The sequence below is a fragment of the Nestor notabilis genome, unplaced genomic scaffold, assembly GCF_000696875.1.
Source record: "Nestor notabilis isolate BGI_N333 unplaced genomic scaffold, ASM69687v1 Scaffold10864, whole genome shotgun sequence".
NCBI lineage: Eukaryota > Metazoa > Chordata > Aves > Psittaciformes > Psittacidae > Nestor > Nestor notabilis.
The window spans coordinates 21,628-48,139 of record NW_009926873.1 but is presented as its reverse complement, the minus strand read 5'-3'; the positions used below and the strand labels follow the sequence as shown (position 1 = coordinate 48,139).

General features: G+C 38.1%; 1 protein-coding gene across 1 annotated transcript in view; it reads right to left on the bottom strand.

Moving 5' to 3' along the window:
* Positions 1-269: 269 nt before the first annotated feature.
* The window catches only part of LOC104399738 (alpha-actinin-2), a gene marked incomplete at its 3' end in the record, with an annotated part of 47,772 nt that continues 21,529 nt past the window's right edge, over positions 270-26,512 (bottom strand). Inside the window, exons 2-12 of the mRNA XM_010013788.1 lie at positions 22,737-22,851; positions 22,174-22,293; positions 16,160-16,246; positions 15,002-15,089; positions 12,851-12,929; positions 9,413-9,494; positions 5,970-6,055; positions 4,456-4,548; positions 3,208-3,438; positions 1,988-2,135; positions 270-420 (exon numbers count right to left, since the gene is read on the bottom strand). Coding sequence (XP_010012090.1) covers positions 270-420; positions 1,988-2,135; positions 3,208-3,438; positions 4,456-4,548; positions 5,970-6,055; positions 9,413-9,494; positions 12,851-12,929; positions 15,002-15,089; positions 16,160-16,246; positions 22,174-22,293; positions 22,737-22,851 — 1,280 coding nt within the window. The remainder of the gene's footprint in view (positions 421-1,987; positions 2,136-3,207; positions 3,439-4,455; positions 4,549-5,969; positions 6,056-9,412; positions 9,495-12,850; positions 12,930-15,001; positions 15,090-16,159; positions 16,247-22,173; positions 22,294-22,736; positions 22,852-26,512) is intronic.

Genomic DNA, 26,512 nt, shown 5'->3' with positions numbered 1-26,512 from the left:
TGGACTCATCAGTAGTGCTAATGCTAAAAGATTACTGTTAAGTCAGTTTTCAAACGTTCATTTTCAAAGAATTTTGGTCTGTTGAATATCTGTATTTGGTTGGGGGTAAGGGGGAGATGAGGGAAAGGTCTCGGTGACCAGCTCAGATAATATACTTACGAAGCTATCTCTGGAATTCTTACGTTGGTACCTATGACTATCAAATTCATTGGAAAGAGTTTATCGCAAAGTTAAATGTCAGCAGCTGCAAGCCTTTAAATGGAACATACTTCAGCTCCTGGGCAATGGCAGCGATCTGTTCCACCCTGTCCTGGTGAGCAGCCAAATCGCTCTCAAAAGCTTCATGTTTCCTTAACATGGCGCGGACTTCTGTCAGAGAAGCAGATTCATAATCCTTCTGAAGTAAGATCTGTTCTTTGCCTGAAAGAGGAAATTTGAGTGTTAGTAATATTTTAGTAATTTACTGGTCAGAACAATTGCAAATTTAGTCAACTACTTAAACTGAGGCATAGTGGAAATCACATGTATGATGTGAAGTCCCACCCCCACTGAAACCCATAGCAAATTGTCAGCACAACAGTGTTAATTAGAAATATATTTTTTTAAAGCTCTCTCAGTAATTTCTTTATTTTTGCATAGGCTGTTTATACTAGTCTAAAATAGCCAGTATCACATTGCTTGAGAAACTGGCATAAAAATGGTATGTTGGCAAAAACTGGGGCTCTAAACTATGGTTATAAGTCTGTAGAGTAGGCTTATGAAATCAGAAATCACACTGCTATGCTCAGCTTCACTCTTATAATGTCCTATTATTCTTTTTCATGTTCTGCCTTCAATTCATTTCAGCACTTTCAAAGGAGGGTTAAAAAACAAATGCATGCCTGCCTTTTGTATCAAACACTGACTTTAAAGTGGAAAATGCCAACCTATTTATAAGAGCAGCAAAGCAGAAATCAAAAACTGAAATACCACTCTTCAGTAGCTCCTGTGTTGGACAACTGAATCTATACAGATAGCCCCTACAACTGCAGCTCACCACATGGCATTACACAGCTCTTGAATTCTAGAGCCACAAGGGACTATTGTTCCTTTGCTATGTACCAGCTTATGTGAAGTTTTCCCTGCATAACAGCCATAACATGCCGCCAGGAGTAGCTTATGCTCAGAAAATAAGCTATTGGTGCTGATAAACATTGTAGTTTCCCTTCTAGCATATGTTTGGCAGCTGTTGACAGCCCTGTATGCTTCAAGCAATTGTGTGGACTCTGGTTTCCTTTCACAGTGTGAAAAGATTCTGGCTGGAAAAAGCGAGAAGCATGGCAGAAGCAGGAAGACTGCTGTCAGAGCAAACAATAGAATGATAGAGCAGATCTATATTTAATTGTCCCAAACAAAACTGTATGCCAGTGTATGGTCCTATGGCTGTTACAACTTCATGTAAGGTTAGGTTACCATTAAAAAATAGAACTAGAAATGGGGTCTAATCCGTGGTATGGAGCAAAGCAGAAATGAGTCCATTATCATGTAGTTTATGTGGACTGTTCAAAACATCACGATGACCAACTGATAATAAACTCAGAATAACTCTGTTAATAATGTCTGTTGTGGTTTAAGCCCAGCCGACAACTTGGAACAGCTTAAACCACGACAATGTCACACTTAACCAGTGGTGTCACCGGGTTGCTGATGCACAAATACATAGGAATCCATTACCAGTAATGGCCTCTATTCAAATGCTGAATATTCCCATTAAGTTTGACTCATTACCTCAAGAGTATAATTTTGACAGTTACATTTCATTAGCAACAATGCCTACAAGTTAGGATCATGACTACAGTCAACAAAATCTACAATTTTATCTGTTATTATTCTAGGTTTCTAAAACTGTCCAAACTACTTGTGAGTTTCTGGCTGGCAAATGTTCAGCACTGACAGTTCAAATCTGAACATGTATACATGAAAAATGCTAGAAGCCATCTCTGCTCACCATATGCCCACTGTTCATGAGTGGAAGCCTTCTGCCTAAATTTCTCAGCCAAGTGTTCCAGTCTTTCTAGCCTTCGTATTTCATTCAGCAGCCACTCTTCATAGCCTTTCTCAGCTTGTTCAAGTCTCTGCCAAGCGCCGGCAATATCCTGTGAAGAGAATACATGGGAGAGAAGGGATGAAACTATAGTCTTCTTTAGTCCAAATTTGCAGATTTCAGAGTCATTCACAATTTTGCTCCAAAAAGAGAAGTCTTTATGTCCAGATTTTGTAAAATCACATAATCATAGAAAATGTTGTCAGGCAGCTCAGGAAGTCTTGCGGTCCACACATTTACTGCTAATAGCGCATCCTATTCAGGTGGGTTGATGAAGGAACCCCTTTACAATGGCTTCCAATCACAGCTACACATTTGGTGTCTTCATGATACATTGCTTTTACCTCCCATCTTACAATGTGCATGTTCTTCTATGACATTCCTATATATTCCCAAAATAAAAGTGCTTTGCTCTCAGAAGTTGACAATAGCAAAAAATAGAGGATTTGGTGCATATTTGCTCTGGAATACAAGTTCATTTCACTTTCTGTGGTGCACAAAGTTTTGTGAGCTTCCTCAGAAACTCAAAGGCGTAAGCAGGAAACTGAAGTGGGGAGTGGGCAATGGCCCTTTTCAGATAACACAATCCTCTGTTTATCAAATTGTCAAAACCAAAACACAGTGATAGAACAGAGTACAGAAACAGGTTTGCTGTCTTCCACAGGAAATGTTTTGACCTGCAGCTGTTTTGCAATACTTATGAGAAGATGAGAATTCTTGGTACTGACTATTCTCATCTTCACAGACATAAGAAAGAAACAAATTTAATTTTAAAAAGTATAAAAGAGCAGAAACATATATCAAGCAATGTCTACTTCTGTAAGTCTGATGACCAAAATGTCAGTGAGACCACTATGAGTTTTGCTTAAATAAACCATATATGGCCTCACTGATAAAACTCCCAAAAGGAAGCTCTGTATTGTCTCACATCTCAAGACAATTTGCTCTTGGAGAAAGCCTCAAAGAGGCATGAGCATGCTTAAGAGAAAGCAAGATATTAACAAAGTGCAACAAACTGAAGTTTCTGAGGATGACTTAAAATGGCATTTCAACCCTTCACGTTGAAACGTTTGTGAGAATGCTGATAAAAAGGAGAACAGAATATGGATGCTTCCTTTACTTACTGAAACCATTTTTCCCTCTGATGGCATGAAAGCTGGCCGATTGCTGATTCTCAGTTTTGTCTGCAGGGTGTTGAAATTGATCTCCAGTTGACATTTCTCTTGGACTTTGGGAGGTTTGTGTTTGCGGCGGTAGTCCCGAAAATCCTCTAATTTCTTCTGCATAGCCTGCATTGTTTTTTCTGGAGTCCTGTTTTCCAGCCAAGGAATTGTCCGGCGAATCCATTCTAAAAGCTTTCAAACCAACACAAACAATTGAAATAAAGGGAAAAGTAACCCAAAAAAGATCATATTGAATGCACAAATCCTAATCGAGTTTGCTCCATTTTAATATTAATGACTTCAGTTGGTATCGGTGCCTTAAAGGCAAGTGAGCATAATATTTTTAAAGCTGAGCAATACTCTTGTAACTAATTTTCCCAGATATTCTAGGTATTCCTAGAAATAACTCACTTTTCAGAAAGACAGACACCCATGTAAGGTGTCTCTAGCTAATTACTCAAAACCTGAGTTACCAAGAATCACTTGCCACTTTCAAAAGTATTGGTTTTGATGTCTCAAATAGTTAAAGCTACAAGATCAGGACAGACACCAGCCAAGTAACTCAGGTCATATAAAAAACTTCACTCTGAAGTCAGTTAGTGCCAACATAACAGTACTGTCTTTGTGTCTATGATCCCAGTGTCTTTTTGCATGTTATGTGTTAAATACAAGGGAGGTCTCGCTTGTGCACTACGCATCTATAGTCCTGACTTGACAATTTGCCATTTACCAAGAAAGGACAGGAGGGGTACAACATGCTCCCCTTTTTCATTCATTGGTGCCTGCATTCACAGGTACATTCTGAACACCCTGACAGACCCTGTCTGGGGGTGCTTTACAGTGCACAAAGCCAACAGGCTTGCTTGGAGTGACAGAAACCTGGACGTTCCACGGGTGGTCAAGGAGGCTACCTCTGGATGTTACAGGGACAGCAAGTTTGGTTTTGGGGCAGACCGATGACAGTTCTCAGAACACCCTTTTTGGCCCATTAATGAGGCCAAAATGAGTGATTTGCTGGGGGTCACACAGAAAGTCTATGGCAAAGGAGTCACTGAACCTTGACACCTTGAGCAACTGAGCTTTGTACCCTACCACTGTGACATTTACCCTCATAGTGTCTTCACTTTGCTGTCTTGCAGAGAGTGAGTGAATCTTTCAGTATTTTATCAACATAACTGTCACCACATTACAGATAACAGATGTCTTTACCTCACTTGCTAGTCTCTCATACTCCTCCATCAACCTCTCATTTTCCTGATTCACAGCAAGCACCTTACAGATTCGGTTAGCTGCAGTCTCAGCCTGTAAAACACAGCAAACAAACAGGACATATTCATAAACACATTCTGAGAAAGGCACTGGCTTGACGAATGTGGCTGCTGCAAATAAAAATAACATTGGCTTATAGGTGTTGATTGTGCTCCTAAGTTTCTTGGATGTATATTTATTCTCCTTCTGCAGTCACAGATTCCAGTGGCCTTATTATACAAGGGGAATTTCACACTGCCATTACAGTCATCTAATAAATCTTTTATTTTCCATGATGACTTAGGCCATTCCTAAAGTTACCCTGTTAGGTTAATTTTTTTAAATCACACCAAAAAGTATTAGATTGGTTAGCTATGCTGGAAAGACACCACATGCGATTCAGGAGTCCCAGACCACTTTATATTTGCCCATCATACGTTAATATACCCTTGAGAATATATGCAACTCAACCACTGACAGCAGTTCTTTTCCTGCCTCCTGCCAAATTTGTGACAGCACTGTGTAGCTCTGCCATCTTTAAAATTTCCATTAGTAGTTTGACATCACAGGTCACACTTTCATATAAATGTGAGTCTAGAGTATATCTAATCAAATAAATATCTGTGTAGACTCCTGTCTTATAGAGTATTTGGAATCCCCCTTTTGCATGAACAGCTAAACCTTCATACCCAGAAGCAAGAGGACACAGTGGCATAGGTGTAGAGAGCAGGAGGACTACTAGACAGGAAGGGAAATTAAATCCTGAGGATGAAGGAAAAATCATCTACTTTAAGAGTACTTTTTTGTTTGGTTGGTTAGATTTTTTTCCACATAACTTGGTTTATGTCTGTTTATAGGCTAGATCTGTATGAAGCAGAACAGTGGTAAATGCCACATTTGTAAGCGAGAATCCCATCCTGTATGACAGATCTGCTGCTGCTGTTCTTGTCTTTTATATTAGTACTTTAATCCACAAATAATTTTGTTGGATTCAGTGGGAACCAGGCACAAATACTGTTTTGGATGTCTTCTGTGCCTTTCTGTGTCTTTAGGCATCTTTGAAAATCTAGTCCTAAATTACTACTCAGCATGAGTAACTCTAGAATACTCTCCATTTCCAGAAGTCAAACATTCTTTTATGCAGCAAATGCATAAGATGTTGATGTAGCAACAAGCAACAACTCCATTTCACAGTATCTTCAAATACAGTTTTTCTGAAATAGTCTTTATAATCGCCAAATAAAGACCCAAAGTTAGATACAGGAAGGTACATTGCAATTAAAGAAGTTCAACTTGCTACACAACATGTAACTAAAACAGGTTCAAGTGTTGGTTAAAAACAAGTATTAGTGCTTGAATAATACTTGTAACTGTTAATTAAAACCACAAAGAACTAAATTAGGGAGTTTTAATACACTAGTGGAAATGTGAAACAACCAGTCAAAAACACAGCAACCTGAAGGGACAGTTGATACCTGCTCTGCTCCAGCAAAAGCATGGTAGAAGCAGGACACATATGTCATGATAGCTCTCTCATCGGGTTTGGGAGTGTTCACAATATCTACAAGAGGGGGTGAGAAATTAAAACAAAACAAAACAAAAAAAAAAAAATGGAGGAGTAGAAAACAGAATGAATAAATAAAAGCACAATGTGTCATTGTGATGATTTTCTTGTCCATAGCGCTGTATTCTAGAAACTCTATGAAGCTGTAATAAATTTAGTGTTAGATTGATGGATGCTGCCAGAATAAAACATACATTAGAAATCCAACACGAGCTCTTACAAAGAGATGGACTTTTTTTAATAAGCTTGATCCTGCAGTATTGTCACAAGTAAAGTGACCTTGATTTTTACCAGTACTATCTGTGTTAGAACTGGCACTTATATGTCTGGTGACCTAGAATGTGTGGGGGGGGTGGTTATTAAGACACAGGAAAGTCAGACTATATTTTGATCTGGGGAGATGTTCTCTGGAAGTTGCATGTAGACTAGTTCATAACCTTAGCATTGTATACCAGTATGGTTTATATTATTAATACCTGAAGTATGTTCAACCCTGAACAGCCTTGCTTTTTAAAATTTTCCCTCTTTTCATTATGACATGATTCCAGAGATCTTCTGAGATGTCTGTGTATGATTCTGTGTCTATTTTGCATAATAGAAACATTTTATGTTGCCATTTGTACTTACCATTAAGCATTTAACATTTTAAAAACAATCCTGAAAGCATAAAAGAAGGGTTTATTTTCTGAGCATTTGTTATGATGATTTTGACATCTGTAACAGGAATAATATCCAGCAGGGGGGAAAAAGATGGCATTCTGCTACTGAAATTGTTTTTTCCACTATGAGCTTATTTTCATCTTGCATTTTTATAGGTGCTTCAAATGAATGCACACAAGTTCAGTTAACACAAGTTGAAAAGAATAATATCCTCTATTCCATTCAGTAACCAGCTGTCAAAAACCTACTGGATATTATTAGTAAATATACAGAAAGATGAGATAGGAAGGTTTGTTTCTATGGAGCAAATGGATAGACTACTACTGCCTCTACGAAGACAGTGGCTCACAGAGAAAATCAGGCAACGGGAAATGAGCTCAGCTGTAAGACAGTTCTAGAAACTAGTGAGGAAAGGATCACTAAAGGAAAAATTGCTGAAAGAAACAAGACAGAAGGTGAAGGATGAGATCTGATGCATCTTCTACAATCTCACCTTCTGAGCACCAGCAAATGCATGGTAGTAACAGGAAACATAAGTCATAATGGTTCTTTCATCAGGTCTGGCAGTGTTTACTACATCTGTGTAGAGAGAAGAGGGTTAACTGCTCAGGAATTCTCACAAGGTACTTCCGTCAGATTATGCTGATGATGCCACCTCAGTGCTGTAAGGATTCAAAATAAATACACCATTATTTAGGTTGCATCTGTTTACTGATACCAGTGCAAAACTACCTAAGCTTTAGGAATCAGTAAATGGAAAAGATCTAACTCTCCCTGAAATGCAAAAACATTTGAAGGCTGAGACTGTACAGAAGGGTATTGCTAACTTCTGATTTGTTGAAACTTCCAACCAGATGGCATGGCTGGCAGATCTACTGGGTTCAGCTTCACTGTCACTCCAAAGCAAATTCATCTAAATCACTAGAATTATCCCAGAGTTAAACACAACCACTGACCGTCACAAAATAGGAGTGCATATAGTGTACATTAGCACAGGGTTTCCATGACTGACAGGGTATTTGACATATATTTGAAACCTGTATAACTCCTGCAGTGTAGAAATGCATTTTGTGCTAAGAAAAGCCTGGATCGTAACAGTTTTGCAGTCCCTGCACCACTCTCTCTTTTTAGTTAATAACGTAAATCATGGGAGAGTTTGGCTTGGCTGACTGATAGCTTTGTCCCTATTACAGCAAGAAAGAATAGAAGTATAGAGGGTGCAATCAAGGTACGGATACATCGGTAAAAACGGACCTTTGCAGTTCTTAACAGAGAAAGGCAGAAAAAGATGGTTTTACACCAGTTACAGCTGAGTGATGAAGGATGCCAGTGCAAGCTGCAAGGATTCCTGCCAATTTAAGGAGTTGGAAGATACTGGTGTGAAAAGACCCAGGAATGAGGTGGCAATTTCTTGTATTAACAGTGAGATTTCCAAGTTCAGGACTGAAGTACTTATTGATTTTGCATCTACTTCACATAGTTGTGAACTAAACTTTGCAAAGTTTCCACAGAGAACACGGTGGAAATAAAGAGAGCAAAAAGTGATGGTGAATACTTAAAGGGTGTTAGAAGCAGCATGATTTTACTTCCTCCTCCTCTGCTGAGAAGGAGAATAGTAAGATAAGGACTAGAATGTACAGGAAATCTGGTGAAGAGTAAAAAAGGTGTCTTACATTGTATGTGAAGATTAAAAAATGAGGTTCAATGGTAAGGCGCGAGCACTTCTGTAAATTCCCTTGCACAGTATTTCAGAGTAAAATAATTAAGTATTACTTCAAATGGCAATTGCAGTTCCAAAGATTAAAACTATTTATTTTGAAGCACAAAGGTGAAACCAAGAAACCTCTTCAATGAAGGGGTTACAATCCAGATTTTCCAAATTATCCTGCATCGGCCTAACTTTCCTACCAAAGATTTCAAGAAGAGCAGACACAGTCAGCAGGAGTGCTCTCAATAATTCCTGTGTTATCACTGCTCTAGTGACAAGCCACCCAAGTCTGCATACTTGAAAAAGAATGCTTTGCACTAGTATAGGCAAATTCCAGTATTTTGGCAGCATTTTTTGCATGGAGCACAAAAGTTTGGCTGTCTTGAAGAAATTGCAGAAATTTTAATAAGTATTTTTTGTTATTTGTCAACAAATTCTAAAGATTATTGGAGAAACCAAATACCAAACTATTGTTAAAACCATCACTGCAAAAAGTTTGCGATGAAAACAAAAATTTGCTTCCCTCAACCTAGCTCTCTTTCCTAGGAGGTATGTTGTTAGTATATTTTCAAAGTTCTGTACTTCTATTTCTGGCCCTCTCACTTAAACATTTTAAAAAGAGAATATGCGTTAAACTGCTAACAGTTCTATTTATCTTTATTAGATATTTATTTCTTAAGGCAAGGATTATCTTTTGATCCTGCTTTTCACCCCAATTATCACTGAGATAACTGAGGTAATGAGGCCATGTCCTGAGAAGAGGGTCCAAAGTACTATAATAAATATAAACAATAGCAAACCACCAGGGTGAAATTATCCAGTAGTTGGGAAACAAGAAGGAAAAAAATTGTTTAAAACACAAAGCAGGTTGTTCCATTATGATTCCTGTGGAAGGAATAGTGAAAATTTGCTAGTTACAAAACAAAAGATGTTTTACTGTCTTCTACTTGTGAGTAACACAAACTTCAGTAAGATACAACTCTCACCTTCTGCATCCAGCATCTTAGGGATATCCAAATGCTTTTCAGCAATTTCCATGGCAAGGTTGATATTTCCTATGGGGTCATCCTGTATCAAAGAAGAAAATACGAGTCAAAGACAGTATTTCCTTGAAGCAAGACTACAGTACTTACACTAAAACTTACTCTGTTTTCCAAACTGGGAATTGGAGTCACAACTATTGTCCTTCAAAAGGCTGAGTCTAGGTGAACTTTTTTTATCTACTGCTATACTTTCAAAAGTAAATATTAATAACCTATTATGTACCACTAGGACTCTCATGCAAGTATATTCTGGAGGCTAACATATGTAACATATGCCGTGTACACTCATAATTCCGAGCTAATTCTGAATGAAGTACAGCAGTAATACATACACAGTCAAGGCCACTGTAGGCTGTACTAGACCACTCATCACAAATTTAGTCCTGCATGTTTTATAGCTACTGTATGTTATATTACAGTGATAAGAATTCTACTGAGTTGTCAACTGGTCAGGTGCATGCATGAGAGAAAGCAAGCACAGACAGAACAACTCTCCAGAAGCAGCAAAATTTCTCAGTTTTGGCTTGGACAGACAAATCTGTGATGCCTCTACAAATGGAATTTTAGACCTGTAGGAATTCAAGAACTTCCTGTGGGTCTGAGATTTTGCTTTTGTGTTTTTTTGAAGGAAAGAGAAAGGAAACAGTGAGCACAGTTCAGATAAAAGCACACATTTCATGTCTTCCACTACAGACAATGGAAGATAGTGACAGATTAGGTCTTGTCTTAAGGCAGCCTTCCCATACTAGCTTGGAGAGTAAACACTCTATGTGAAATGGCAGTCCACGCCATTAATGCTTTCATTATTTTCATATATTTTTTACAATGCCAATGTCTACAGAGAGAGGTTGGGAAAATGAGACACAGAAGAGCAAAGTTAGAGATGTTGCAGGGCACTGAAAAAGTGTTAACTGGTTTTCTATAGGGAATTTCCAGGGCTTCCATTTGAATACAAACATTTTCTATAAAAGGATCTAGTCTCAAGCATGCTTCTTTTGTTACTTTGAAATAAACTTAGTAAGACTATTTACTACGGAATCACAGCAATTGTTTAAGTTTCACAGGAGTCCGTTCCTCATGAACATACATATGTCAGGTATCATATAAACATATGATACTTGTTAGCCTTTCCTTTTAAAGTTGCATGTTCAATAATATATGTCATGAAGAACAGTTTACATTTTGAAACCTACCAATGTGGGTATAATAGACTACAAAGTCTCTAATTATAAGTTCTCACTCTATCATCATTTAGCAGTTTTGTGCATCACTGTAAGAGAAACTTAAAATGTGGAGAATATTTAAAACCCATGAACTTATTTTTGCTATTACACAAGACACCATATGTAATAAAACATTTGTGTGCACATAACTGTATATACAAAAACTCTTACTGAAATTAAATGGGACAAAAATACACTACATCTAAGCAAGACCTACTGACTAGGTTAAACCACTTTGTTTATGGATGAGTGATGAGCACCTCCTATTTGTGTGCTTGGTACTAAGTTCATGAGTAAATACTGCTCTACTGGTAAAGGATTTGTTTAAAATCACAGAAAGTTCTGAATAATTGGATATCCCCATCATCCATCCTTTTAAACAAATCTACAAGCCACAGTAACTAAAAATCTCTGCTACAGCTAAAGAAATACCTCATCTAATTTGTCATAGTCAAGAAGATCAGGCCTGTGTCTATGGATAAGAGCGTTGAAAGCAAGGCCATCTTTCCAACTACAAGTTCACACAAAACACGTTGGTGAGAAAAGGAAAGGACAGCATGCAGGAGATAAGTAACCAAGAAACAAGACACCAAGACAGCTGTTAATGTAACCAAAATGAGCAGTCAATCAAACACAGCCAGGTCAGAAAAGCAAGATCTATTTTAGGATTTTTCTGCATGTGCTTTACGTGCCACAGCTCAGCCTCAGTTTGAAACCTGACCTGTTCTTATTCTGGAAACCTCTAAGAGGGAAATAGTAATGCTGAAGCAGATCTGCTTATGTTCTATTCCCTTTTCTCAGTACTCTCATATAGGATGGCTGTACTGTGATGTTCTTTACTACAGTGCACCACTTTTCAAAGCACAAACTCAATCAAACTAAGTATTGTTTGTGCCATGCTTAAGAACATATATGCAGAGACAGGCAGCTTAGTCATTCCATGAATACATTTATCTGTACAAAAGGTTGTATATAGCATTAGAGAGCAAGCTAGTGTTGATGGTTAGTATTTTGCCCTTTGGTTCAGATCTGCAGTTGTCTTAACAACTGCCTAAATTAAAATCTTGTGTGTTTGGGAGTAAGTTCATTTAATTTTCATCTCTGCACACCTTGGAGCCCCAGCATAAATCTGACACATATACATAAAGCAAATTAAGTTTTCAAATAATTTCATTTCATTCATTTATCTTTTCCCTCATCAAAGGCTTTCTAATAACAACTGATCCCTAGTAAAATCAATATGTAATGGGAGTGCATGGAATCAAAAATGTAGTCTATGATTTCCATTCTCTCTCATCAATATGAAGTTACACTCAACAAATTAAACCCATGATTAAGTTTTCTGATTTACTGATGTTTATGAGAGACCTCAAGATGCATTCATTCCAGAGACCAGAAAATTGTAGGTATGAATTGAGAGCTAACGTGAAAAGACAACATTCCACTTTCTTTTTAGGTTCTATTCTTCAGTAATGGCACTCAGAAATTCTCACATTATTACTAGCTCCTCATTCCTCCCCCTCAAGCCAAAGTGGCTGGCATCTTTTAGAAAGCATGCATTTTGCCAAGAGTAGCACACTGTCATAGAATAGTTTTGTGATTCCCATGAGGTACTACCTAAGGAAGTAAGGGCATCGGTTTTGTTTCCACTTGTCTGAAAGTACAAGTATAATCTAACTGGTGAAATTGGTGAATGTTTTCCATGTAAGTCTAGCAACTTACTGTGTACTCCTGACTACCAAGGTGTTTGTTCTAAGGAATTTTAGGATTAATCTTAATAACATTGCTTATTGCTCTGCTATCTACAGTCATTTACACCAGATGTAGAACAGTACAATACTATCAGTGGTGAATGGAGAATTCCAATGTATTTGATTTAACATCCATATTGGGCAGCGTAAAAGACTTCATCAACTGCCTGGCAGCTAAGGACCAGATTATTTGCAATTAAATGCTGAAGCCATTGTAATGGAAAGGAAAGGACACGGGACAGTCACAAGGTCCCTTCCTCCATGTCTCTGTGTTTTTGGAGGGAGCTTAGAAAGCCAGTCAGAATTAGTATGCACTCCTCAGCTTGTCTTGTAGCAAACATGCTAAGCAAACCAGAAGTGAGCCAAATCACTGCAGGACAGCATGCTGTAGCACCCAGACTGATGACCTTATTTAGCTTGGAGTAGTCAATAAGATCAGGTCGGTGTCTGTGGATAAGTGCACATAATCCAAGGCCATCTTTCCAGCTTTACAACAAAAAATAGAATGGAAAAAGAATTAGTTAATAAAGGCATGGCATTTCACAGTTTGACCCTTTTTCAAGGCCTAAATCAGGCAGGAACTCTCATGTCAAATTCTGACACATTCTGTCAGTCCTCATCCCTTTGAGCTTTTCTGTTACTCTGCTCATTTTCCTGTAGTACGTATGTTACTCTACAGCCCATACACACCTAAGGACTCCATAATACTTTCTAGGCAGTGTTCATGATATACAACAGTTTCTGATTTCAATTGCTTGATTTGTTCAGTGTTCCAGGATAGCTCGGAGTACACATTCACTGATGAAGGTGCATAATCTCCTATTACATCTACACCATGTTCGTGAAAAAATAAAAGGAGAGCAAACCTGCAATTACTTGAATTTGCAGAAGTGATTGGCTTTTTCTGTGTTAGCTATTTCAGACAATTTTAATAGCACAAGCATGTAGTGCTCATAGAATTAAGACATCATAAATCAGCTTAGTTTATTTAAAACACTTCACACATATGACAGCTTCGATCTGAGCTCTTATACTTCAATGTGACTTTAGGACCACTGCCTCTTGAGGAAAGAATAGACAATGAATGGAGCTACAAATAACATCTATTTGGAAAGATTACCAGAGATTCCTTTCAGCCAGAAGCAATTATTCTGAAAGATACTTTATGTAAACACTTCATGCAATCACTGGGACTGTGAGTTTGAGGTTTTATCCTGTGTAGTAATTGTGTGATACTAGACATGTTAAGACTGTTAGAATCCCTGTCATGGAGATGTCTGGGTAGGTCCTTCAAATAATAAATCCATCTCCAATACAAATGTAATACAATTAAGTAGAATATGCATACAGTGTATAGTATAAAATCATCCAGAAGATAAAACTGAATGAAAATGAGCACCAAACTAACAAAAAGCTTTTTTCCCACAAGGTGTAGACTGAAATGGCCTGGAAAGCCCATTGTAAAGTAGTTCTGTAAGTGCTGATCAACCCAAACAATAATCAAGGTACTTCCACTCAAGATGTTTTCCCCATACCATGTATCAGACCAGCATATGTATGTATACACGCTAAGATTCTCATAATGTAACTTACAGCATACTCTGCATCCATATAAATCTCTACTGAAATATACCTCTATACATTCAAGGAAAATAACACATAATAAATTCCAAATCTCTTAAAAGCAATGCAGGGACTGTAAATCAAACAAACTCTTTCTATCTTTGGATGCATGTATGAATTGTATCTTCTCTATTACTACATGTGCTTTAGGTGCTGCACATTATAAATTAATTCAAAACACCAAAACACTGTAATACAGAGCTCTTGTTGTAAGAACTATAAGGGTTCCAAGGAAGGCAAGATTACATGGTTAAACAGCGCAAATGGCAAGTCATGTAGTTTAATGAGGTGCATCACTGGCAGAGCTACGGGAACTAGCCCAGTGAAATCCCAAAACCAGGCAGCCGGCACCCAGCCTGGAACTGCCTTTCTAGCCCTTAATGAAAACACAGAACCACAAGGCTGGAGCTTCACTAAATTTTCCAGCTTAGGTCATGGTTCTGATTTGGAAAACAAATGTGATTAAAGTGCTACTGTTGTGTACTGAGTGCATTTTTGGCTCTTTATTTATAGTTACCTTACAAAATTCTAAAGACTGATTCATCATAATGAGATATTTCCATACTCCACACATTGGTATTTTTGCCAAAACCAGTTTACAGCTACAGAGGCTTTCATTTGAAAGCAGTCATTTGCCAAGTCACTATACTGCATATATTCCCGTATACCAAGGACCTCTAATAATGATGTAATATGGTCATTCTGTATGTAGTAGAGATCTTCTCTTAAATACGACGATGTAAGCCATGGTAAATAATGCCAAAGGCTAGCCAAAAAAAGACTTTGAAGATGATAAAGCATGAAAATTTGAAAATAATCTAATTAACAGTGAAGAATGAAATTCTCCTATTAAATATATACCTACAGAACTGTTGGAAAAAAATTACCTGTAATATTTTAGACTGCTTCTACCCATTGAAATAATGAAAGTTTACCTAAGATGGAAGTTCTGAATGTTCACGTTTCTGTAAGGAGCAGTTTTTCTTTGACACCACAGCAGCAGCCCTTCTTTGGCAGAGGTCTCTGTAAAAGACACCAGGGAGTTAAAAAAAAAAAAAGGAATCATATAACAAGTGCTCAAGTAATTAATTTCTTGTCATCTAAAATGTGGTCAGCCACCTGAAACTGCTTGGCACAGGCCAACATTTAATCCTAAAAGATAACTGATACAAATAGACTAATGAGGATCCATTAGGTACCGGAGGTCAGCTCAACTAGAACAACTCAGACTACAGTCTCAGCCTGCACAATAATTCTGGGATATTAGAAGTTCAGGAAATGATATGGGTTGGACAGCAGAATGTGTATTTGGAGAACAATACCTAATACAAATATAATAGAACTAGACATAAAATACTTGTAGCCTCAGTCCATTTGCTTAGGGGAAGGCATAAGTGCTGAACAAATACCTTCATTATCTGAACCCTAAGGGCATCTAAATCCATAAGTAAAGGACAGAAATGATCAAACAGACCATTAGTCCACATTTAGTGTCTCACAAATTACAGGCAGGCCAGCATGCTGAGCTTGAATTGACTACTTTTGTTGAAGATTGAGATTAGGTTTCTAGAATTCTAGATTTTTCATAGCATAAACTTGATTTAAAGAATACTGTAACTACAACACACTTTTGGAGCCAGTTACCAATGAAAGTTATGAAAAAAAATAATTCTAAAGTGGGGGAGGGTGTGAGGTTTTAGAAAGAAGTAGGATATAATGAGATAATATTTGCAAAGAATGTAAGAAATGGACAGTACTAAGAAAGTACGTTGGGAAAAGGAAAACCATACAAGGTAAGCATAGTTTCAGGCCATGGAAGCCCAGAAACCCAGGCATGTATCTATCTTTGTAACTGAGAGACATGCCCAGAACTTCTGCATTTAGAAAGCTGGCTCGAGGTCTCTGTCAGGATAAGGAGGGTAACTACTTTTTCCCTCCAAAATCTATTTTGTCACCAGGTAGGGAACTTTCAGTATCATTTTCTGTGAAAAAATAATTCATTTTTAAAACAGTCATCTCACTCATGTACGAGTCATATAAAAATGTCTTGAAACAAATTTCCTAATTATTTAACACAGTTGCAGTACTATTACCTTCCACTGAAATATCCTGAATAGCAAAGCGAAGGATGATAGTCCAGATCATACCCAGTGTCATTTTCACATTGCCATCAACAATTTCTAAGGTGAAAAAAGAGACAGTAGTAGTTTTTAGATATTTTTTCATTTTCTCTTATTTTAATTACATATTCCTATCAATAATATATTGCATCTAATAAATTCGTTATATATCGACCATAATTCTTTATCTACACAGAGTTCATCTGGGTTCTATTTTCAACAAACTTAGGCTTGTGCTACCCTGGCAGTAGGACTGAAGATCACTGAAATTATGGTCACTTCAGGCCTTCCATGCTAAAAGGCTTGTCTCCAGGGAGTTGTAACTGTCTCAAATCTTTACCTTTTAGGCTGACTTTTTAAAAGACCCTGAGGGGAAATACGTTCTTAAAGTTTGAACAACATCAGCTTTACTGTTTTCAAATACAAAGGAACTGAGAAAAAATAGTCTTGCCCCAGATTTTAAGAAACTACAGGACATTAACAGTATTATTTTTTAATAAAATGGTTATCAAAAATTCCCCTATATTATTTAGACCTTTTTGAGAATTTTATCTACAGTACCAGCACAGACTAGATATGAAGAAAGCTCAAGAGACACAGCACTACCTGAGACTAAGCTACATAGCTTCCTGCCAAGCAGCTCAGAAACATGGCCATGAGGTTGTAATGTCTTACAGCTCTGATGCCATGCACATTTATGTATCTTTGATTTTAAATGGGATTTTCTGTCTCTGAGGTTTCAATCTGTTTCAGGACTGGTTGAGTGAACCTATAACACAGGGTTCTAGGAAGATGCTTTGTCCAGCCCTTCTCACATATATATGGGAGTCCCTTCCACAAGTAAGTCAGAATTCAGTGCTCCTACATTGTAATATGAACAGTGATACCACTTAAATTTCTCAGCACCAAGAAATGTACAATCAGACTGCTTAAGCATGGTGAAAATGTTAAATCAACCTGAAAAGCATGGTGAGAGACTCGGGAAAACATAGTGAGACTGTAAGAAGGGTCTGGTACTAACAGGGGAAGCAGTGGGACAGTATAAAAAGGGAACTACAGGTTGCCTTCCCAGTCACCTCACACCAAAAGAGCTGTGGAGCAGGGAAGCACCAGCTGCTCTCCTACTTGAAAGTCACCTCCAGCCTTCCTCGAACAGTGGAGCAGCTGTGGCTGCCTGGGGCCCCACTGGTGTTCCAGAGAAGGAGCAGGAGGAGCTTGCAGCAGGACGAATTGTCCTCCATTTAACATCAAATGCCACTAGAGGTGCCAGCAGAAAATGCAGTTGCTCTGCTACTTAGAAGTTGTCTGAATCCAGGGGCAACTTTTAAAGAACAAAGCAGCTGCTACCTCCAGGACTTAAGACACATGTTAAATTGCAGCGGTATGTGACACAAACTGTCATTTGAACCTATGGAATTAACAAATGTGGTAGGAGACACACCACCCATCACTAGTCTATATGTACTTTGCTAGTGTGATAATCTACCTTGATATATGAATGGCCGTTTTTCCACTTCCCCCTCTGGGTTCTACACTAATTTACCGGAATTCTTAACTCATTTTGCCAGCCTTCCATGCATTCTTACTATCCTATTTCTCCTGAAAGTCCTCAAGTCTCTTCAAATCTCAAAACTAAACTCTCCCAGCCAAAAGAATCCAAATGGCAACTAGGGCATGTAGCTACTTCTCTCTCCTCCTGCCTCCTTGGTCAAGCATTTAATTGTATTTTGATGAGAAGTCTGATACGTATATACAGTAAAGAATAATTTCTTCAAATGTAAAATAAATGAGTTTAAATACTCAGGAGGCATTGCTGATTGTCAAGCAATCAATTCATGGATTTGCCTAATCACTACATCGTTGTTTTGATTTACATACCCGTATGTACACACAGACAGAACGAAAGAGCAAGAGAGAGACTTTTCTATGTTGTGCCTTACGGAGACTTTTCAACCAATTTGCCAAGTTTGATTTCTTATTATCTACAGCTAGCATAACACACAAAAAAGACATGTATAAAAGACAGGGGAAAATATCTAAACAGAAAGAAAACAAAGTTGCTACACGTTGAAAAGTATCAGTGAGGAAAAAATACCAATTCATTCCTATCATTTTCCTCTACAGGTCAATAAAAAGACTTCAATATTTTCTTCACACTGTCTGTTTGCTCTGGAAGGAATATAGTTCTTGCACCTCACATACGCAGAGCTACAGCTTTCTGGGGAAAAAAGGTCTTGCTGACCTATGAAGGCAGGAAAGGAGAGAAGGGAAAGGGAAGGGGAAACAAAAACTACCTAGGGAGAAAGCTAAGCAAAGCAGTGTGCCAAGTTCTCAAAGGTTTTAGTGTCACTTTTTTATTCTGCTTTGGTTTTGTTTATTTTTATTCTAACCTTCTTGTAGCAGATTCACAGATCATTTGATCTTTAGTATTTCTCCCCGCTGCCCAGAAAAGCCATACAGAAGTGTTTCCTATTAACAAGATACTTATCTTTTGTGTTTCTCAGTATCGCAGTTCTTTTTTCTTTTTTTTTAGATGCAATTACCTTACAAATGGAGTTATTGCACTATTTAAAGCTTAAGGGAAAACTTCTGGACTGTGCATGGCTCGTAAGGACTACTTTCACAGCTTTTGCTTTAGCTTCTTGACTCTCTAGTCTCATTTCATCACCAGTGGAGAGAAAGACTCTTCCACAAGGCATATCCAAGTAGCTAAATTAGACTTCTGCTCAGCATCACAGTTAAAGGTGATCACCTGTCTGCACTACATAGACAGCCCAAGGAAGTCAGCCTCAGAACAGTAATAACGCCTTTAAAGAATATCCCTGCCTCTTTAAAAATACTAAATTGAATTTCATACTAGTGTCCCACAGCAATCACAGTTTAATCTTTGTTTAGAGGATCCATTTTAAATGCCAGTTGGTCCCCTTGGGCCTACATGCTCTTCACTCCTCAGCATATCAGATAATAAACCACGATTCTCAGCAGATTTAGATGCAAAACTTTCATGCTCTGGAAATTAAAAAGTATTCCAAGCATCCATGTAACTCAGAGAATGCCAAAACAGATGGATGCAGACAAGCCCTTGCACCACATGCTTACACATAGGGGCAGTGAGCTAAGGGGTTAAGGACTTTGATAACAATACAAGCTTAAGGAGCCTGTGCTCCGCCTTCTCGCTGGCATTCATTCCAACTTCATCCTAAAATGACTGCTCAGTCAACAATGCTGAAAAATGCAACAAAAGACAAAAAAGAGGTGAAGTGTGGTTTAAAACCAGATCAGATTGCTGATCCAGCCTCCAGCATAGCTAAAGAAACAGTTGTCAGCCTAAGTGATAGGGTTGGGCTGTGCAGTGTGGGAGCAAGTATGCAGGACAAGGGGGCACAGGGACTCTTTAAACACATACTGGTGCCAGAGGTCCCACACTGTGAAACTATACCCAGTCAGATGTGATACTGCATTGCTGCATCAGCACGGCACTGTGCCTTAGATAACAAGTTTAGTAGAGGGGACGTGGTGAATGTAACAGAGCACTAAGCACATCTGGGCCAGAGCTTGCTTTGTGTTCCGCCTGTTTAGAGTAGGAGTGGAAGGCACACGAATCTATCTGCTCCTGCCCACATGGATGTAATCTAATGTGTGTTAGTAGCCATACTTGACATAGTGCAATGTCTTACAATGACAGATTCCTCTCTGCAGCTAAGCTATGACAGTAGCAGTGGATTCTTCTCCTGTACTTCCACCCAAGAATTTAACACGTGGCTTCTAATGCTAATGAATGAACTTTTGCTTCTAATCCCTCCATTTTACAGATCAAAAATGCCAGAAACAGGCAATAAAAGCCTGCAGCACAGCCAAGAACATCACCTTAATCTCCTGGCTTACTAAGTACGGCCTGCTGTTACATGCAGGAAGAAATAATGAGTGCATGGACAGACATCACCTTACAGCAACTGGTTGAGAAGCTGGAAGAAGTTACTGCCTCTTGTTCCTGCCCCACTCCCAGAGGGAATTACCTATTATGACAGAGCATCTAAATTCATGCCACTTGCTGCCAAGAAGAACAGCAGGGTTAGTTTAAATGGGTTTAATGGCTGATACAAGCTATCCCAGATGCTTTGCCTTCAGGTGATACAGAAAGTGCTCAAGCGCTGAGCACCGTGGCAGAAATGAGCTGCAATAAGCAGGGCAAAATGAAGGAGATGGGAGTGCACAGGGCTGGCCTCCGCCTTTCAGAAGCAGATATGACTGATCTGTCTTGGCTTAAATACTCCAGCCTTGCTTGAAGGACCTAGGTGTGAGAACAGTACAAAACATTGTGCAACCTGTGATCAGAGACAACCACCCTGTCCCATGACCATTCTTCTTGCTACACTCTTGTTTTCAGTCATGAAGCCTGAGAGTCCCAGCATGATATAAGAGAAACTACCATTGATTTGCTCCACATTCTGTACTCTCAGTATTTCTGCACCAGCTATCTTAATTTTCATTTCCACACATAAATTGTCTCTTCAGTACCCTCTGCTGTCTGTTCAATGCCATGTCGCTTTCAGAATAACAGCAGAGGTTTAGCTGTAGCGGCATATTTTTCCATCCCACTTCATTTAATTAAGCAAAAGGCTCAGGTGCTCCTGACTGCCTGTACGACTTATGGAGGGAGGCAGCCACCTCTGAAATGAAGTAGAGCTCTTCTGACATCTGAAATACCTTTGGGAATTGCCTGTTTCTCCCAACTGATGACATATTCCCAAAAAAAAGGTCTCTGTTATGTGCCTGAAGATAGATGGTATGGATTTGGCCTCAGATGGCCCACCCAGTTCAGACTGAAATGAGTAAAGCGTGAGTTCAAACAACTCATCTGCCTAAAGAACATGCATTTCTTGGGATTTTGGAGTTCTAGATCTAGAAACTGAACACATCTGGAGAATGATACTTGAAGAACAAAATGGGCTAGGTCAAACCACTGAGGACTCAATGAATGCTGATAGATCCACTAATCCACTACTTCTACAGATGCTCCTGTCCCACCTAATGAATTTTCCTGCTTCAGCCACAATTACACTAAGCTTCCTGAGATCAAGGTTTGGAACCCAGAATAAGGACGTATGTAAGCCTGGAGAAATCAGAAAACTAGAAGAGAAGGCTAATAAATCAATCTTAAAAGGCCTAGAGATGTGAAGCTATACAAGTATCTCCATGGAGCAGCCAGTTCTAGGCAGACCTTTTTAATCCTAATTAAACAATGAATTGACTCTCATAAAAAGCGTAAGTCCACCTGCAGTGAGAGCCTGACTTCTTTTCCTTAGAGTTTACATCTATCAGCATTTAGCCAGCCAACTGCATGTTTGTATTTAACTACCTGAACATCAGAACAATAACAAAATAATAACTTTAGTAAACATCCCACTGCACTCTCTTCAATTGTTCAGTCTCTCCTGAGCTGCCACAATTTCTTTTGATCACCCCATTAACTCTACATGTGAATTTTAGAAACACAGCTGCCATCCACAGTAAGTTTCATAATAAAATGGGAGTAGGTCCCAGTCACCTGGTAGTGATGTCAGCCTTTGTCTTGTCTGAATAATACCTCCTAAAGATTACAAAATGTCCCAGACTGGATAAAGCACACCCCAGAATCCAACCTGATTTCTAAAGGAGCTCTTTACTTCCAATAATGATTAGGAAAAACATAATGCTCTGAAAGAAGAAATCATTATCTGAACCACTGAAACACAGACAATTCAACTTAACACTGAAGATAAACTAATCTTAGAGACCATTTATACCCCATGTCTCTCCAAGTGACCACAAATTTCCACGTCTTTTCCTTTCACAGATATAAGTCAGCAATCAATATTAACGGACTTTTGAGGCACCCATATATGGAGAATAGCCCACGTAATTTGGCCAAGTGTCTCTGTCAGACGTCTTTGCCACGTGAATGCCTAGGACCTAAGTAAGGTGCATTGTCAAGCTCTGTTACCTACCTTCTGCACCAATTGACACAAGTTTCACTCCTTTGCTGGCAATATAATCCAGAGCTTTGTTGACATTAGCAATTTTATGGAAGCGCATCTTCCCTCTGTCTGGTTTCGGTAGTCTTTCCCCTGCAGAATAACAAATGTAATGTGTTTATTGTTACATACACCTGGCTACAGACACCAAGCAATTAGAACTCAAGAGTGAATGTGCCCTGAACACTGTCTAAAAGTTAGCAGTTATTTTAACAGGTATTTTTCTGAAAGCATGTCAAACAGCTTTGAACAAAACCCCAAGGAGAAAGTTCAAATGTTGAAACATCTGACTTAGATCTTTCTTGATACAGTGGTAAAACCAGAGTAAAATGTTTATCTTTGCCCTAAATATCTGAGAGACAGGTGAGTGCTTCCTGCTACTCAACTTCTAGCTCATTGCTTCTGTCTGTGTTAGAGTACCTGAATATTAAGAAGGCAGGATGTGTTCCCTGTTTTGAATAGTTAACAATTTTTGTTCTTTAAGAGTATTTCAGTTAGCATGCTGTAAATACATAGAAAACCTCACTTTAGCCAACCTGAGATAACTTCCAAGAGGAGCATCAGTTTGAGGCCATTTCTGAAGTCCTCCTCAATGTTCTCAATCTGCGTGCCTGCTTTCCTGAGGTGGGAATTGCACCACGCTGTAAACGTCTGTAATAATAATTAAAACAAAATATTTATCAACAAGGCATTTTCTAAAACAATTGCTAAGCCATGGGAGTAAATGCTGCATCTGAGATTTCCACTACTGCCGTATAAATTTGAATGTCCAACTCTCATGCATTTTTTACATGTTGCTGAGTTCAAAATTCTTATCCCAGATGTTCATGAAGATGCAAAGAATTACTTGATTAGAAGCAATATTGTGATAGATTCTGCTCATAAATGCATCCTAAAAAAAGATCTGCACATAAAGGCAAAAGTTTTCTAATAGTTATTACTACTCTTAACATTTTATGAGCACGTAACTTTACGTTGGGACTTATATGCTACACATTCTTCCTGAAAAGAAAGATTGATATGGCATAAAGAAAGCTGCGTGAAAGTAAAATGGAGGCAATAGCAAGGACAGAAGCAAAAACTTCTACTACTTGAACTCATGTCATGATAAACAGTTCTTCTACAGATTATCTATGGCAGGGGCAAATAACATGCATTTCTCACAGGCAAGAAGTTGTGAGAACACTCTTCAGAATGAAGTAACTGAAGAGAGACTTCTCTTACTTGCAACTACAGTGAGAAACAGAACTCCTTTTGAAAACATGAACAATTAGAACGGATTTTGAAAGCTTACAATAATTCCAGTGCAGAAGTTTCACATTCAGACCTTGCAGACACAAGCTGCCTTACCAACTCTTTTCATTTTTAACTGTATAATCTTTAGAAAACTGCTACAACTTGATGAAACACACAAATGCAGATACTTAAGTCTGGAGGGTAAATAGGACACAAAAGCAAACATGCGCATTTCTCTCCATGGAGAATAACCAAGTCTGCTTTTACTTGCAGAGAAAAGCAAAACTAACTCCATTGATCTAGACAGGTCATATACATGTTACCTTTTTGAATGAAATCAAAATATGGGCTAGTAGTAGTTGTAGAAATGTAGTTGTAGGCTAGAAAAGTAGTCGGCTAGAAATGTAGTTGCTAGAATTAGCCTGTTTCAAAATGCTCATTACTTCTCAACCTTCTGACAAATTCTCCTTGCTTTTCAGTTAAGATACAGAAAACAAATTTACTAGGTATTTCACCAGGTATTTAACTCTAGATATATAACAAGGCCATACATTTTGGTAAATTAGACTTCAGCTACTTAAAATTGTCAGATATATGGAATTCCTCTTCCTTTGCTATTTCAAATTACCATGATTTTAAATATTATTACCATGATTACCGTGGTAATAATATTGCCTTATTATAATATACAATATAATTTTAATATTGTTACCATGATTAAAAATATTTAATGTAAATAGTTTAAAAAAATAAAATATATCCTAAATCTCCATTGTCAATATGAAATTTCCTTTGTCCTCTTTTCTTGCCTGTTTTTTTAAACTGTTTAATTCCTGATCTCTCAAAATAAGAAAGTCAAATAGATGAAGGCAAAAACTTTCCCTGAAACTGAATCTTGTAAATTTTAGACAGATTTCCTACCTTAGGAAGATATGGATTGAATTTTTAAAAATGTCCTATTCTTAAAAATGCAACTTTCTGTTAAAGAATAACATTCTGATTGTCACTGGGTTATACTCAGTTTATGCAAAGAATTTATGTGCAGCTTGCTGGGCTCTTTTCTCAGAGCTTCTACAGTAACAAGGAACAGCCTGTTCTATCCACTTCTATGCAATTGAAAGGAAGAAGCGAGAAGTGCTATGGATATGGGGGAGCTGTGCAGTGAAATCCCTAATTCTCTATATTCAGAGAAAGAGAAGAGAAAAAAACAGTATGGGAAGCAGATCTGGGCAGAGTTTCTGCTGACCTGCAGAGGATGAGCTGCAAGTAGAGGCATAAAAAAATCTTTCCTTTTACAGATGAAGTATAGCTGCAGCTGAAGCATCTCTGCAAATCTATCCATTTTAATAAAGGGATACTAGCTTGAAAAGCAGTCACTCAGGAAGGTAAAACTTTCCTCATTTTAAGGTATCTAGCTTTACTGAGCTCATGAGAGACCCGGAACCAGTGTATCAAGCAACACAACAGAGATACCAGGCACCTCTACCCTCAGGGTTCAACATGATGGAGTCTCAGGATAGTATTTGGTTTGGATCGTTATAGGGGTAGGATCCAGTTTATAAGATTGATTTGTCTGCCTCAAGCAGTACCTTGTTCTAGTGATATGTATCTAGAAAGGCTTAGCACCACATTAAGTCATTTGTTAATACCAAAAAATTATAACAAGTATCCTTGGAAGGAACGATATTATGGTAATACAGAAAAAACTGCTGAAAGAACTCGAGGGTAAATGCACATGAACCTTGCATGGCAATTTGGCAAAAATATCAGAAAACTGAACCAGTAAATGAACGAGCCTTTCACAAATTAATCTTAAGTGATGTGCTTATCTGCAGATGCTATTGCAGTTTGTAGGATTTTTCCAGCACATCATGCTAAACTCAACAAGGAATTTGAAGAAAAACCTCAGCCATTTTTATCTCCTCTTTTAGACATTTATGGTGAAAGTTCTGACCCTGTACTACTCAAGTAAATGAGCTTTCCCCAGTTTTCATTTAATTAACAGTTTAATGGCAATGACCACACCAGTTGAGCAGTCTTGAAATACAAATCAGATTCCTACTGTGAAGAAAGCTACTTCTCAGTTTCTTAAGAAAAAATGGAACCAGGCACTCCTTAGCTTATATATGTATATATAGATATATATATAAAAGCAAACTAGAATTTTGTCCACTTCTAATTTCACTGTGGTCCTCTACTTTGCCCCTACAACAGCTGATTCAACTTACTGGATGTCGCACTGCTAGACACACAACATAAGTTCTATCCAAAGATCACAAAGTTTTCATGTATTTTAAACAGTTTCTCTTGAAAACAGACATTTTTTATGGCACTGAATTTGCTGAGAGACAAACTCTCTTCTCAATCCTGTTCATTTTATGAAGACACTAAGCAACCAGTGTTGCTATGATATAAACAAGGAAAAGATGCTACTAGTGCTGAGTCAAGGTGTTTTCAATAAACAGTTTGATGACAGTCACTGGTTTTATGGGCTGCCTTTTTCTATCTCCAGGTTATTTAAGATTCTTTCCAGTAGCATTGGGGTTTGTCATCAACATTGTAGCATTTTGAAGGATAAATTTGGAATTACCTACAAAGCCTCCATTCATAAGAAGTTCCGCTGAAGCACTACTGTGTGTAGATTCTTTACTTAGACTATCTGTATTTAGATAGCCTAGATTATCTTCTATATATTGAATAAGAGATTTAGATCTTTTATATAGACCATAGTTGCTCAGAGCTTTCTGTTTTACCAGTGCACCAGATCATGAAATGGTGCTATGCCCTTATGACAGTTGTCGTGAGCCTCATGGGAAGTGTTGCTGCAGTACATTACAGAAGACTCTCAGCATGTGCTTCGTAGCTTGGTGCCTTCCAAACTGGCTTATTTTCCTGGGACTAAACATGGCTACAGGAATGCTACTTAAGGAAGTGTTTACTGTGTTTCAGTGATGCAACCCATAAGTGACTCTATTAAAGTGACTGCAAAACTTAACTTGCAAATTCTAACAGTTTCCACAATCCACATTTTATTTCACCCTCATCCTTCTATTCTTATTGTGACACCACTTGTTCT